The 16105-nt window shown below is 39.6% G+C and overlaps 1 protein-coding gene across 1 annotated transcript in view; it reads left to right on the top strand.

Moving 5' to 3' along the window:
- Positions 1-16105, top strand: part of LOC120554161 (mitochondrial intermediate peptidase-like) — a 31985-nt gene that overhangs the window by 12074 nt on the left and 3806 nt on the right. The window contains exons 17-18 of the mRNA XM_039792854.1: positions 3580-3701; positions 5692-5765. Coding sequence (XP_039648788.1) covers positions 3580-3701; positions 5692-5765 — 196 coding nt within the window. The remainder of the gene's footprint in view (positions 1-3579; positions 3702-5691; positions 5766-16105) is intronic.

Here is a 16105-nt window from a genome sequence, read left to right as displayed (position 1 = left end):
TTTTTAATGCATATAACATAATCCACATTCCCCTTCCAAACTGTGGAAATGCACCTTAGCACAAGTTAAGTTTAGAAAGAACAAAAAGTGTTTTATCTCACTTACAAGAGGAGCAGAGTAAAAAGCCTTTGCTGACTTTGTCTCCTTTTGTATGTAAGGATCAAAAGGATATTTCGCTGACATGTTACCCACTTGCACTCTCTTACAAAAGTTGACATTAATCATTTGATGCAAGGCAAAGGGTTTAGAAAAAAAGAGGAGCTTGGAAGTCTGAAAATCATTTTCGTGGCACGTTTTGACAAAGCGTTTAAAGCGTCTTGTCAAAGACTCAGACAGCACACTAAACAGCTCTTCAATAGCTGCTTATTTGTTTCCAGAATATGTGCGGCCATAAACCACATCGAAAATACAATGGAATCAAATAGTCTTCAGATGAAAGGCTCGCTCTCCCATTGATTTAAAACTTGAACAACAATAAAGCACAAAACAGCTTTTTGTTTGGCTTTTTTCAATATTTGAACTTTTTCTTTATCCATGAGAATAATTTTTTGTCAGTGTGTGAATTAACTCCAAACTGCTCAAACAGACTTCTAGCTTACATGACAGAAGCACTGTATCACTGCTGCGTAGGGCTGACAAAGCAAACTGTCAACTTTATCTTGCCCATGGTTTTCTGAGCCAGGACTTCTCTCCGGAGTGCTATTTACTGTTATTAAAGTCACCGCAGCCCAGAGGAGTCTTGTCAAGTCGACACTTTGGAGCTTAAGCATTTTTAACGGTATTGGATCGAAGAGGTCGCAGGCAGCCCCCAGTTTAAGCTCTCAAATAGTTTCAAAGGTTATTACACTTTGTTATCCAGTATAGGGCTGCACAGTATGGGGAAAATATTCGATATGCGATAACGTTGTTGAATATCGCAATATAATAATAAAAATAATGATATTACTTGCGATAAATAAACAGATATCAAAGTGTTCACAGTTCTGCTGCTTTCAGTATTCTGCTAAAATACAACAAATTGCTTGTTGAATTTAAAACAAATTTAAGGCACCACTAAAGTGACAGATACATTATAAAGTGCAGTTTTCTACTGATATTTTCTTTCAACTAATACAATCTCTGAGTGTCTTTTGCGATGTCGCAGCCTTTCGCAATGTATTTAAAAAAAAAAAAAGATATATCCTAATCCAGTAACGTCATTTGAAGGTATTTATTTATCTTGAAAGTGTATGTAATATACTTTTTTTAGCAGGTGTCTTTTGGTGAGGCTGTTTTTAGATGAGTTGTCCATTTCAGTATTTTAATTCATCCTGTCCTCCATAATAAGGACTTTAAACGGCTTTATATGCATAACCAGGCTAACACATTTTTATTAGAATTAATGCATAATCATTTCAAGGATCCATTTCTCCTTGCTATGCCTTCTACCTCTGACTCAGTATGTTATAATAAAGTGTAGACGCAGAGGTAGCGATAATGATTTCTCAATACCACCCTGTCAATATAATTGGAAAAATGATGAAACACACTTTTAGTCAATTTTTACAACTAGTGCAGTGCCCATTCAAAACGTGCCTGCTTGGAACAGGCCTGGCCTGTGGTATTGCTGCTTGTAGCTTTGTCCAGAACCATTGTTCACCGAAATAACTTACAGAAGGACCTCACAGCAACCCAACTGTGTACTACTGACTTACTATGTACTTCTACTTCAGAGGAAAACATTGTACTACAACATTTACCTGACAGAGAAAATGTACCTGTTACGTTGGAGATTCAGGTTTTCCTCACAAAATGTACAAACTTACAGCTCACAGCAACTAAATACAATATAGTGTCTGGCTTTTGTTTGATATCTCGTGTTGGCAATTTTATTGCGTTAGCGAAATGCTCTGATAAATTGGGCTTTTACTGTGAAGGGTAGACATGGAAGAAGTGAAGCCTGTGTTATGCCATTGTTTGTTTTTTCCTCAGCCTTTATTGTGCAGTGGCTATATTTAGTTTAATTAATATTTATTAATATTCAACACTGTCCAAACTGCTCCAAATTCCAAACGGTAAGTTCATTGGGTAGCAATACATCTACAAAGTAGATCGGATAAAGTGTTCTCGAGATATTTAAAAGACAACGGACGCAAAGAGGGTCCTCGCTTTATAGTTAGATGTCATTAATATTATTTCTAATATTAAACAACAACGTATTTAATGCCTTTATATATTCTGTACTCAGGTCTCCCTTGAAAGTTAGATCACAGTCTCAATGGGTCTTATCTGATTTAAAGCTGCCATAGTTAATATTTTGATATTAACAATGGATCACATGACTGTTATTTCAAATTCAAGCTTCTTTTATTCAAGTCTGCCTCACCTCTATGGGGCTTTTTGGCTTCTTTTAATCAATTGTTTTGGTGAAGAGTCAGATATTTCCCTCTGGAGATTAAATAAAGGTTATATATAAATGTGGAGTGAAAATTGGATAAACAAGACTCCACATAAGTGCTAATGTTACTTCTTATCTACCACATTTGTAAATTAGCAACAGTTTGCTAACAACTTCTTCATAACTGGGTGATCATTTGTCAAATAGAGGATTACAGGAAATACAGTGACCTGCTAATCATTAAAAAGTTTAGTTTTTGGCTACAAAGATTAAAATCACTTTAATTACCAATCACAATAAAATGTACCAGGATTTATTCTGGCACGAACAAACAGCGCATAGGTTATCTATGTCATTTGATTCAGACAATTAATTAACTTGCAGCTGGTGTATAAATCATTAACATGTTTAAAGTTGTTATTTTATGTGGAGGTAGAAGGAGGCGTCTGCATTCTGGTATGGTTTTGTTAACTATAGCAGCTGCTGTCTTTTCTAAATGGCTGAATGTTTGAGTGTTTGCCAGCTGAATTCCCCCCAGACTCCCCGTTTTCAGAGATCATAAAAGCGCTCGCCTTTATAGATATGGAAAGGGGCCCCCTCAGGCAACTGCAGGGAGAACAGAAGAGAGGAGAAGGGGGCTTTCTACCATTTAGGAATTTCCATGTTTTGTCCTTTTTTAAAGAAGGAGCTGGCAGGTTGTGATTTAATGTTTTGTTATAGAGGTTTGTTGGAGGAAAATATGTTTTTTATTAGACCAATATAATGACATTAACAAAGACAATAGAGGCAGCTTAAAAGATGAAAAAAGTGTTTGACGTGTTTTTAACACGACATTTAAGTTTTATGATTTACTTTTTAAATATCCACTTGTTTAGTTGCAGTGCCAAAACTAGAACTGGTTTTTGTTTTGTTTTTCAATTTCAGTGTCTGAAGACGTTTTTTTATCCCGAGTTTGAGTTGTAATTAACATCTTCAGCCTCGCTATGTGTCTTTTACTGGAATAGTTAGCCGCGGTCATGGAACAGCTTTTCTTTTTTTAAACTTTTTTTTTTTTTTTCTCTCGGTGAGTTTGTTCTGTCACATCCAGTCTGGTGAAGTAGAACCTGTTGACGTCCAGATTATTTTAAACTGTTTTTTCACTCAGGTGAAGGTGATAATATTGTGGCGTCATTTAATTTTTTTTTTTTTTATATCCTCCTTAGGCATGGCAGCTGAGATTCAGCCACCTGATTGGCTACGGGGCCAAGTACTATTCCTACCTCATGTCCCGGGCCGTGGCCTCAATGGTATGGAAACAGTGCTTCGTACAGGATCCTTTAAACAGGTGAGACAGCTGCTTAGGGTTAAAAATTCAATAACAAACTATTAAATTGAGTAGGCAGAAATGGGAGGGAAAATGTTCATCTTTCCTCCAATGTCCTCACATTCTTACATAAGACTAGCTCAAATTGGACATTTGCTATCCAATTTACTTTTGTATGGGAGGAAACAGGTTTATTATCTGAGACTTTTGGCTCAACTTAATTTCACTTCTTATAAAATTTATTAAAACTGATCCTCCTTGTTATAGCAAGAAAATATACGTGTTTTTCTATGGCAAGGCTCATTGCTAAACTAAAAGGAAGAGTGGCAGCCTCTGATAAATGCATTAAAATGTCTCTTTTTTAAGACCTTTACTGTAAAAGGGCTATCCCAAACGAGTTTAACAATCAAATCCTATAACCGTGATTCTGCATTGGTACTGACTCACCAAACTCCACTAGCCCAAAATGGAGGTATAGGTGGTGAGGTGGAGAAATAGGTTCCATGTTGCTACTTTACGATTTTTGGATTTAGATACAGAATAGTGGAGTTAAATTAAAAAAGATAACTTTATTTCCTTGTTCACACTATAGGCATATGTGCACATTTGAGTAATGTATATCCAGGCTTTTATTTAAAAGTAGGGCATATCGGGTGCCCAGATAGCTCAGTTGGTAGAGCGGGCGCCCATATATAGACGTTTACTACTCCTCGACGCAGCAGGCCCGGGTTTGACTCTGACCTGCGGCCCTTTGCTGCATGTCATTCCACCTCTCTCTCCTCTTTCATGTCTTCAGCTGTCCTGTCGAATAAAGGCCTAAAAATGCCCAAAAAATAATCTTTAAAAAAATGTAGGCATTTAAAGGAGATTTTCACTGGAAGAAATCACATGAGCAATATATAGCCATTTCCTGCTTAAGGTGGCGAATTGCAAGTGTGCCCCGCAGTTTACCTTTTCATGATACCCTAACCCTCTCCTTTAATGCAGAGTGCTCTCCACAACTTCAGGTGCATCTTCATGTGGAGTGACATTATCAACATGTATCTCCTGTACCTTTTGTGTAATGTTTGCAGGCCTGGGTTTATGTTTTCTGAGAAATCTTGACGCTGCTACTTTTCAGATGATAACTTTTACGATGATTTTTAGATTGATTGATTGTTTTGGAATTGATTTTAATAAGTTGCCATATTGGATTATATAATTATGAATTGATTTGCATCACAGTGATGAAAATTACTAATTTAATGATTCAATTTCAAGTCAGTAATCACAAGGTCATGAGGTTCAGAGGCATAATTTACAGTTTAGAAAAGTTATAGGTTCAGCTCCTGTACTTGTGTTTCCACAGAGCTATAAGATATATTTTGGTTAACCCACAGTCTTCACTCTCTTTTTAGTCACTCGTTACATTGTGTTCATGGTGAGAGAGTCGCACAAAAAGCACAGCGTAAACCTGTTTTGCGTTTGAAGTGCTGAGACAGATGCCTCCTGACAGGCCGCCTTCCCCTGGATACTGTTTAAGTCTGTGCTGCCTGACATTAAACATGACATTAATATGAAACTCACGCCGACTTGGCAGGTGCTATAATTCACAGACGCTCACCAGCATCCAGACCCTCCCTTAACACAAGTGTTTGCCCCTGGACAAAGCACAAAGGCTTTGTTTTGAAAAGCGAAGCCTCTACCGTTCTTCCATCGAGTGAAGCCCTGCAGCGTTTTCCCCCTGCCAATCTTTTCTCTTCTTTCCTTTTCCTTTTTTTCCTTTTCTTGTCCTTTACTGTCTCTCAGTCTTCCTATCTTCCCTTTCCCTCTAAGATTGTTTTAGTTCCACCTGCAGTTGTCAGATCTCTGTTTCCTGTAACTTGTCTGTTGTGTATAGGCAGCTTAGGAGACTCGGCCCTGGGCTCTGACTGGCAGTGGTGGAGGGGTTGACAGCCGAGAATACAGGTGTCTGTAACTTTATCTCATTCTCTTCTGTTTGCCTTTCCTTTGCTCTCTTTCTTTTTGTCAGGGACATGGGTGAGCGTTACCGTCAGGAGATGCTGGCCCATGGAGGAGCCAAAGAGCCCATGCTGATGGTGGAAGGTAATTTACCATGTCCAACCTTTTATTCCCCCTAAAATGCTGAAAGAATATTTTTTTTTTATTTTTTTTACCAGTTCATCTCAACATGTTTGGGTTACATCAGACTTAGGAATTGCACTTCTAGGCCTTAGTTCTTCACTATTTTTGGGCGTTCACCTAAGCCTTTTGACTCCACAGCCTTCAGGCAACAGTCATTCCACCTTTTACTGTACAGGACCTTCCCCAGGCCAATTTAGCTGTTTTGTACCATAGTTTAACAGTTTCAGGATTCCCCAGAGTTCATCTCTAGGCTTCCTTCAGCTTATGAATTAAAGTGTCAGTCCAATAGCTTCCAGTAGCACCAGTAAGTCTCCTCGCATATGAGGCAGAACAACATTCTTGGAAAAACATACTGATTACTAGTTACAATTAGTGTCGGTGGGAAAATGCCGCACATAAAAAGTTAGATAATGTATAACTAATAATGATTAGTGAAGTAACTAAATTAATATATTGTGAACTAGTACTTTGCTTTGTTACAATTTTTGCACATTTGACAAGATTCCTTTTTTGTGATCAAGTTGTTAAAATAAAATGATATAGAGATTACAGAAGAGATAAAGTAATTACATAATAAACAGATAAAATAAAAATAAAACAATACATGAAAACAGTAAACATTGTAATATATTACAAGTATCATAAGACAACCCAATTTATCCCAGGAAGATTATCAATTAGCAATAACTTGGGGCAAATAGGTATTTATATATTAAGTATGATTGACCAGGCTTCTTGATGTCCATTACAGTCCTATAACCTCACCAGTAAAGATTGTATTGAACATCATCTGAGGTTAAACTTGGCTTGAGTTTGAGTTTGTCATCAGACAGAAGCAGCTCTGTGTTCCATTAGTCAGGTTGTATTTTTTTTCAGGTGTTCACAGCTGCTGCTGTTGTGGTTTGGCTCGCTCTGTTCTTGAGCTCCAATATTGGCACCTTTTTACCAATTTAACACACTTCCTTTTTTTAATCTTTGCAATAAACTGTCAAGTCAGCTCCCTCTGGCAACCACACACGATTCAGTTTATCTGTGTTTTAAACGTCTCCTTCCAGGCAGCGCTGCTTGGAAGGCACTAGGATTAGGCTATGGTTAGGGTTAGGTGCCTTGAAGTCAACAGTCGCAGCGCTGCCTTGAAGTCGATTAGGCAATGGTTAGGGTTAGGTGTCTTGAAGTCAACGTTTGCGCTGCCTGGAAGGAGACGTTGGGGGCTTAAAACACCATCGAGCCACGATTCATTCTAGTCTATATACAGATTGGGGCATTCTACTTTGCGTTTAACCAAAAAATGTTCAGTCACGCTAGCAGTGACATGGCAACGTCGGTCAGTTGGTCCATCACTTTGGTCCAGACTGAAATTTCTTACTAACTAACTCTATAGATTGCCATGAAATGTAATATTCCCCTCAGGATTTACTCCTAATAACTTTGGTGATCCTCTGACCATCATCAGGTCAAAATTTAAGTTTGATCAATATTTTGATTCATGACCAAATACCGGCAAAGCTAATGACCTCAGCTGTACTTTGTGTTTATTGCTATTATAAGTAGCAAATGTTAGCATGCTAACACCCTAAACTACAATGGTAGACACGGTAAAAAATATACTTGCTAAACAGCATGTTATCATGTCATTATGAACATGTTCTCATACTGATATTAGCATTTAGCTCAAAGCAGCACTGTTCCTCAGTACAGCCTCACAGAGCTGCTAGCATGGCTGGCGAAGTCTTGCTTGGCTATGTGCTTAAGTTTCTCTTGTTTTTCTAAGTTTGTAACGATCAAACTGTAGTAATAGTGCCTTCCTTTTACCTCGGAACTCAGAAGCCGAAGCTGGGAATGACATCGCACCTGAGTTGAATGCGTTCCATTTGCAATTCGGATTTTCATTGTTTTCATTAGCTCTAGCCTGGTTAGCCATTGTTAGCAATGCCAGTTTATAACAACGCATTACACTGTTTTTAGTGCGTACCAACATGTCCACAGATAGAAGTTGGATAGCACTGTGTGTACGACTGATTTAGTTAGACACAAGTAGGACAGAAGTCCTTATAACTTTATGTTATTACAGCTTTCACAACGCACAATGCACGGAGCAGCCATGTTGGATTTTTAGCTCGCAGTACTCGGTGGTTGTCCGAGTTCCAAGTTCGGAAATCCGAGGTCAGGGGGTGTTTCCAACTTTGACCTTGGAAAATCCGACTTCCGAGTAACAACTGGAACTATAAATGGAACACTATAAATCAGCTTTAACTTTAATATTGGCGTGACAGGCAAAACCAACTACTTCCTCCTGTTGCCCTCTTCCCTTCATCCTCCCATCACTTCCTCCTCCCCTCCTTGAGCAGTCACTGTGGCATGTCTGGACAGGACAACAGAAGAGAAGGTGAGAGGAGAGGGAGCAGTAATATCGGGTGACATTTGGGAGTGTACTGTAAATCTCTCCCCCAGGGTCACCTCCTCCCTCGGATTGTCCCTCTGACAGCTCCAACCAGGGCTGCACCCAGCCTCTGAAATTACACCCACCAACAGATCAGATCCTTGTTATTAGATCTACTGTCCAATTAACTGTTGTTAAACTGACAATATTGGCTTTTATGGCTCCCTTTGAAGTGAATGCAACTCTAATTAAAGGCCAAGGCCCTGTGAGCAGAATAGTTATCAGGGTCATATTGATCCCTCTGGCTGTCTTTCCCAGCCATAAGTCATTGTACAAAACTGTAAAAATGTCCGCTTGAGGAACAATATGAAATAATTTCATTTTCTAACGGAAAATGTAGATCAAATTAAAAGAGCCTTGAAATGGTTAGATGTTAATTCCAGTTTCACATTTTTGCAGTTTCCCTAATAAATATTTTCAGTCCATCCTGTGCAACTGCATTTATAATAATCATCTGAAAACCTATTTATTTCTTTTTTTATCATCATAAAACCTATTCCATGTCTGGAGAAATGCTCAAACTAAGATGAAATGTCTCCATATTTTTAAAAAGATCCATCCAGCCACCCTGCCATTTGATGGCCTTATATGTCCTCATAATTGACCTTAACATCATGAAAGCCATAGTCAGAGTAATAAAAGTACATCAGTGCATGTGCTGAAACATTTAGCTTTTCACCACTATTTGCTGTGGGGTTGAGAGGTTCATAGCGACCATCTTGAATTCCTTTTGGGGAATGGAAAAGGATTTTGAATAAAAAGGGCCCTTTTATATTTATGCCAGAAGAGAGGAGAAGACTAGAGGAAGGACACATAATCCAGATCCAACCCATTACACATAATCTTTTCAAACAAAGACCCTTGTAAATGGAGGTGTGTAACATTTCCCTGCTATCCCCTTTGGCGAGGGTGTAGAGGGGGCACATGGGCACACAGGGAACCGGAGCAGGCCCAGCAAGGCTAATCAGAGGCCAGTCTTTATCTGCATGATTCCCTCCCCGCTACTGGATGTTTCCCAGGAAAGACAGTGTTGAAATGTAAACCCGGGTATTAAACCCAGAGCAGCAGCATCAGGACTGAGTGAGCAAGTCAGAGAAAAAGTAAAAGTAAGAGGGAAGAAAATGGAGAGAAAGGGAAGGCGAGAGTGAAAGGTGATCGACTGACTGAACTGAACCTCGGCTCCTGCCACAGAGAGGGCTTTCATGGCCCAGACTGTTCCCATAGCCCCGACCGCCAAGCACAGAAAATAGACCTACAGCTTGGTAGCGGAGTTCTTTGTCCAGAGGCAGTGTGGCTGAATAGTTCTTATGGTTGCTTGCATAGTTGCTAATAAACTCCAAGAGCACGGTGGTCTGTACAGTCCCACAGCACTTTTGTGACAATGATGTATAGTTCAGTCTAAACCGGAGAAGAGGAACTTCCCAGCGAAGATGTAAATCTTCAGAAATAATTTATAGCCCTTATTTAAAAACAGACATGATTTGTGATGAAAATGATCTTTCAGTGCTCCATACAGCGTATGTTCAGAGGGAAGTGTCTCATCCATGACTTACTGATGGTAGTTTAGGCCTTTTGATGACCACATCGCTGTGTAGAAAAAAATAATAAAAGAAAGAGAAGAAATACTTGACCATACTTGTCATCGCTACAGACATAGATGACAAATTGTTTTAGCTTTTGCGTGATTAAAATGTAACCAAATGGATGAATTTTAAATAAATGTGACACTTGCAGCAATAGTTTTAGGTTTGTCTCCGGGCCTGAGAAGTGTCTTGAGTTTTCACAAAGAAGTAGAGTCTACAGCTGTGCTAGCAGCTCTGTGAGACTGTACTTTGCCACAATAAATGCTAGATCAGATCTGGTAGACATGTCGACATAGTTAGGTTTAGGCATATGGAGTGGGGATTGGTTAGGGTAAGAATAACAGAGCAAGCCAATCAGAGGCAGAATAAGGCGGGCCATGAGGAACGTCCTGTGACGTCTACAACGTCTAGCGAGTCCGATTTAGCATCTACCCTTTGCCACATGCAGTGCCCTGAGCTAAATGCTAACATGCAGATGTTTATCATTTTTTTTTTAGTTTATCATGTTAGCATGCTAGCATTTTCTAATTGGAACTGAAGACTGAGTTCATTCAACCTTTATTCAACCCTCATTTACAATGACATTGAGCCAACTACAAAGATACACAAAACAACAACAAAGAGATATACTAACAGAGAAGAGGCAATGCTATTATAAAAAATAATAAAGCGCCAGAAGAAAAAACTGAGGTGGTTGTTTTTGGAGCAAAAGAGGAACGATTGAAAGTCAGCGCTCAGCTTCAAACAGCAATGTTAAAAACAACAGACAAAGCCAGAAATCTTGGTGTAGTCATGGACAGACCTGAATTTCATCACCCACATTAAGACAGTAACAAAGTCAACCTATTACCGCCTTAAGAATATATCCAGGATTAAAGGACTTATGTCTCAGCAGGATTTAGAAAACTTGTCCATGCTTTTATCTTCAGTAGATTTGACTATTGTAACGGTGTCCTTCAGGTCTACCTAAAAAATGAATCGGACAGCTGCAGCTGATTCAGAACACTGCTGCTCGAGTTCTCACTAAAACCAAGAAAGTGGATCACATCACTCCAGTTCTGAAGAATTTACACTGGCTTCCTGTGCCTCAAAGAGTTGATTTCAAAGTACTTCTGCTGGTTTATAAATCACTAAACGGTTTAGGGCCAAAATACATTTCTGATCTGCTACTGCACTACAAACCACCCAGACTTCTCAGGTCGTCTGGGACAGGTCTGCTATCTGTCCCCAGAGTCAGAACTAAACAGGGGGAAGCAGCTTTCAGCTTTTATGCTCCACATATCTGGAACAACCTCCCAGAAAACTGGAGGTCCGCCGCAACTCTGTTCTTTTAAATCTAGGCTGAAGACCTTTCTTTTTGATGTTGCTTTTCTTTAATTTCTTATACTGCACTGTCAATTTTATTCTATTTTATCTGTTTTAAATGTTGTATTCATTTTTTTTAATTCCTCTGTAATGTTTTATGTAAAGCACTTTGAATTGCCCTGTTGCTGAAATGTGCTATGTAAATAAAATTGCCTTGCCTTGCCATTAAAACTTAAAGATAATACTTTAATAGATAAGTGTATAAATCTTGCAATTAGTGTAGATAGTTAAATACTTAAATGTAAAATAAAATACAGTTATGTAAAACAATTACAAATAGTGGTTGTGATGTTTAAGGAACTGTTTTTCCAAGTTCAGACCTAGCTTGTGGAACATGAACAGCTGAGGCTGATGGGGATGTCATTGGTTTTGCAGGTATTTATTCATAAACCAAAGTATTGGAACAGAGTTAAGTTTTGATTTGATGATGGTGCTAGATGAAAAGTCTGACGATCACCAGAGTTATTCTTCAGTTATAATTAATTTCCTGCCAATTTCATGGCAATACATCCAAAAGTTGTTGAAATATGTCGCTTTAAAACCACAAATGTGAACCTCATGGTGACGCTAGAGGAAATGTCAGGGCATCACTAAAGTCAGAAGGATTCATCTTTAGGGGACCATACATGGCCAAATGTAATGTAAATCCACACAATAGTTAAATACTTCAGTCAGGACTGATGTGGCAGACCGACCAACAGACCAACACCACTAGAGTCACACTTCTTCCGTAGCTAAAAATCATCCCTATGCATAAACATTTCTTTAAAAAAACATGTTAGGCACCCATATATAGAGGTTTACTCCTCGACGCAGCGGACCTGTGGCCATTTGCTGCATGTCATTCCCCCTCTCTCTCCCCTTTCATGTCTTCTGCTGTCCTATTAAAAAAAAGGCTGAAAAGTGGCCAAGAAAATAATCTTAAAAAAAAAAAAACATGTTAGATCCAAGGTAGATACATTTCTCAGAATGTGAACATATTAACTTGCATAAATCGGATTGTGCATTTTAATACAGATTCATATTATGCGTGTTTAGGTGGGAAAAGTTTTCTTACATTAAGAGGTTGGTTTACTGAGTTGTGTAGGGTTTATTCTCAATAACATTGCAGGTTTTTCTTCTTTTGTGAAGGCACTTACTCAACAAAGAGCCTCCCTGTGCAGTGTTTGTCATCACCCTTGTCTTGCTTGCTTTCTGGGCCTGTCTGTAAGTGTTGTTTGTAGGAAAAGCTTCCTGAACTTCAAAGGAGTAATTACAGAGGCAGTAAGGTTTGCCTCCAGGTTTGACAGAGGTAACTGCTTTTCACACCTCCACATGTTTCGAATGGTTACAAGCAGCAGTTGAACGGCTTCTGAAGCAGCCAGAAACATGTTTTGAAACGTGTGATCATAAACTCTTAAGTGACTTAGAGCTCTTGTGTGCTAGTCGGTGTAAGAGTATTGTTTTATACACATGCAGGGAATAGGACACTACAGAGGCTCAAGTTACTGCACGCTGCAGTCTGTTCCCATTTTTGAATGTAGAAATTGGCGCACTGCTGCTCCCTTCAACTTGCATGTGGGTGTAATTGGCCTATAAACCTAACAATTAAATAATGAAAGAACAGAATGCAGCCAGCCCAAGGGTCTGGGATCAATGGCTCTTATAAAACAGCCAGTTTCAGCTAAGCCCTCTTATTGGTCAAAGACACTTTCCACCAGTGATGATTAGTGCTCTAATAGCAGAATACAGTTTTTTTAACCTCCATTCTGCTATTAGAGCAATAAAAGTGTAAAAGTGCTTGCTACCCTTACTTTCAGGGAACCAAGAAATACATTGTTTTTTTGTAGAAAAGCTGCACTACTCCAAAGGTTGTTCATTAGTCAAATATGCATTTTGATAGTAAAGATCAAAATCTTAAAATTAAACCCATATTTAAAATTTCCCCCAAAATGTGAATACGGTTTATTTATCTGTTTAATGTAGGTCATCAGACACGTTACTCCCATTTTCAGAAAAACTCTTGCTAGGCGGTAACTCGGATGTTTGATAAATTCAACCAGCAGTAGCTGCAGGCTGTGCAGCAATTTTAAAACATTTCAACTGAGTTTGTGTCCCCAGAGCTGTCATTACCAAGGCTCAGAGCTGTTAGCCAGCCACATAAGTCTTCATTTGACTGATACCCATCGCCCACCACCCATTAAGTAAATCAATTATTTTGTGCATGCTGTGTATGTTCTCCTGTAAGAGATAAAGCTCTGTTTACTTGAAAGATGTTTTTTTTTAATCTTTCTAGAAAAATATTAGAAGTTGCAGCTTCTTTTGGCGCTCAGAAGGGAGGACATGGTAACAGATTTAAATATTCACAAAGATTTACAGTACATGTTTAGTAATGTTATTAAAGCAAGTGGCACAAGCCAAAACCTATGTTTAAGTACACTGTCGATATAAAATAAATTGCTCTGGTCTGTATTGAGAAAATAACTATTTTAGACTAAAAGAAGCCGTGGAAGTCGAGCTACAGAAGAAGGTCTCTGATTTAAACGTTCCCACACCAGCTTAGAAAGATTGGGCAGGGATAGAGAATAAGTAGTGCACTTTACTTTGCCCAACAAGTCTTGAAGTACCCTTGAGCAAGGTACTCAACTGCCAATAGCTCCAGTGGTGCTGTTCAGTGGCCAGCAGTTTGTCTGAGAATACAGTCGTTTAGAAAGATCCACTGTTTTTTTTAAATACTTTGTTGTTTATTTGTCTTATAACACCTGCCCAAACTCTAGTTTCCAAGTTGGCTACACTCCAGGCCCTGAGATGACTATAATGGGTAGACGCCTCGTTCCTCAATGGTCGTGTCAGTACCATTATGAATGGAAATGGAAACTCTTAAATATGAGTTGACTTACACGGCAAAGCCTCTGTCCTAAGGCTCTCCTAACAATGGACAGCAAGCACAGGCTATGTTTAGTTTTGCTCTGCGTCTCCTCGGTGCGTCGCCAAGAGTGAGTGTATAGTTCTGCCCACTGCAATGCTGTCAACTGTTGTAAACCGTAAAGGCTGGGAATACTTTATACTAAAGTAGTTCCAGAGAGGTCTGTGGATGAACCCGTGTGTAGGGACACTGTATCCGGGAAAAACAAACAAACGCATTGCTGTTGAACTATTTGATGTAAACTTTCAAAGCTGTGAGCACTGCGAATACAATTCTATTCACCTCCATTGTGTTTTGCGGTGGAGGCACACATTTTAAAACCTGGACAAATAAATCTAAAGCTATGCTCATTCATGGAATTTGGGTGAGACAATCCTTTTAAATGCAAATGAAAAAAAATGTGTGCAAAAGAATCTGTCTCGGTTTTTATGGTCGTAGCAGTGTAAGCGGTTTCTACACACATTATTGTGATTCATACTGTAGTTTACCTTGCACAGCTGCACCACTAACCTGTGCGGTGCATCCAGTTTCAGCTTTAGTGCTCACTTTTTTTTTTTTTTTTTACATTGTTCTGATTGTACCCTGTCTGTTTCGCCTGACTCAGTCCCACCTCCTTGTGTGTATCTATGAAAGCAGCTTCTCTGATCAGATAGCCTACTCCTCCACAGTGTTATTATGACTTTGAGGTTATCTGTGCATTCCTCTCAAACTCTCCCAGGGATGTGGGTTGAGAAAAGACTCGCTGCTTATTGTTGTACCTCTTTTCATCTGCTGTCGGTCGCCGCGTGAGACCCAGGTGCTGACACCCCAACCTGTTGGTGATGAGAAGCCGGCGAAGACGCTGTTGTTTACCTGACCAACCTCTTTCACGATCACGCCTCCCTTTCCATCTCTTACTTTCTCTCCCCTCCTCCTCTCATCACTCTTGTCACGTTAACCCGGCTTGTTTAACACACTAACTTGTGGCAGGCGAGGCTCCAGACATCAGATCCCCCTGTGGACACAGTCAGGAAATTACAAATTACTAATCTAATAGAGAAAGTGCTGGTGACGCTGCAGACAGTGGACTGAGAGTTCAAATTAGTAGCTGAGCCCACAGTTCCGTCTGCTCACACGCTGTAAAAATCAACCAAGTAAACAAGTGTCATGTTGGAACATGTGTGTATCTGTGATTATGTTGTTTTTGTGCTGCATACTGCTTCTGGTGACTTGGGAAGATGACTACCTTGACTCCCTGAGCTTTGAGGATGCTGTTCTGTGATTGACCTCTGACCTTTTGTTACATTAGATTATGTCATTATTTTCTCAATTGGTGACCAACCATAAACGGCAAAGTGACAGATAACGATGTGTAGGTCTGGGTATCGTTAAAAAATACCGTGACTTTCATACCGTTTCCTGAACAATACAATTTTTTTATAAAATCCATTTTAAAAACAAAAAAAGGCTATGGCACAAATATTTTTATTTATTTTTCAGCTCCTACTACGTGAGCCCTAGCCTGGTTGACACCAGACCCTTCTCAGTTGTAACAGAGAGTGGGTCTGGGAAAGGTTCATTGACAGTTCATTTCCAAAGGGGCGTCACCAACGGAGGCCGCTCAAATGCCTCTGGGCGCATTGGATAGTCCTTCAACCAATCAGACCAGCAATCCGGGTGACGCTGCACTTCGGTGGCCGTCATGTTGAATGTAAACAAAAAGCTGCTCGCCGTCGCTGCGCTATCGTCCTCACGTAAAGCCCGCCTCAACGGTTGTGATTGGTGTAAAGCCCGCCTCAGTGGTTGTGATTGGTTCCTGGATTTTGGGGACATTGGAAATGGGTTTGAGTCATGGTTTGAATGGGCTCTTCGCCAGACTGACTTGCAGAGCAAATCTCAAATTTTACCGGAAGTTCGTCAGGGTTTACCCAGGCCTATTGACATATCTTTAAACGCTTCAGATGTAAAGTTATTCGCAGTCAAGTGACGTAAAAAAAAAAATGGCGGTCAGTGGAATGCTAACAGGAGG

The sequence above is a fragment of the Perca fluviatilis genome, chromosome 2 (assembly GCF_010015445.1).
Source record: "Perca fluviatilis chromosome 2, GENO_Pfluv_1.0, whole genome shotgun sequence".
Lineage (NCBI taxonomy): Eukaryota > Metazoa > Chordata > Actinopteri > Perciformes > Percidae > Perca > Perca fluviatilis.
This window is presented reverse-complemented; position numbering and strand designations above follow the sequence as displayed.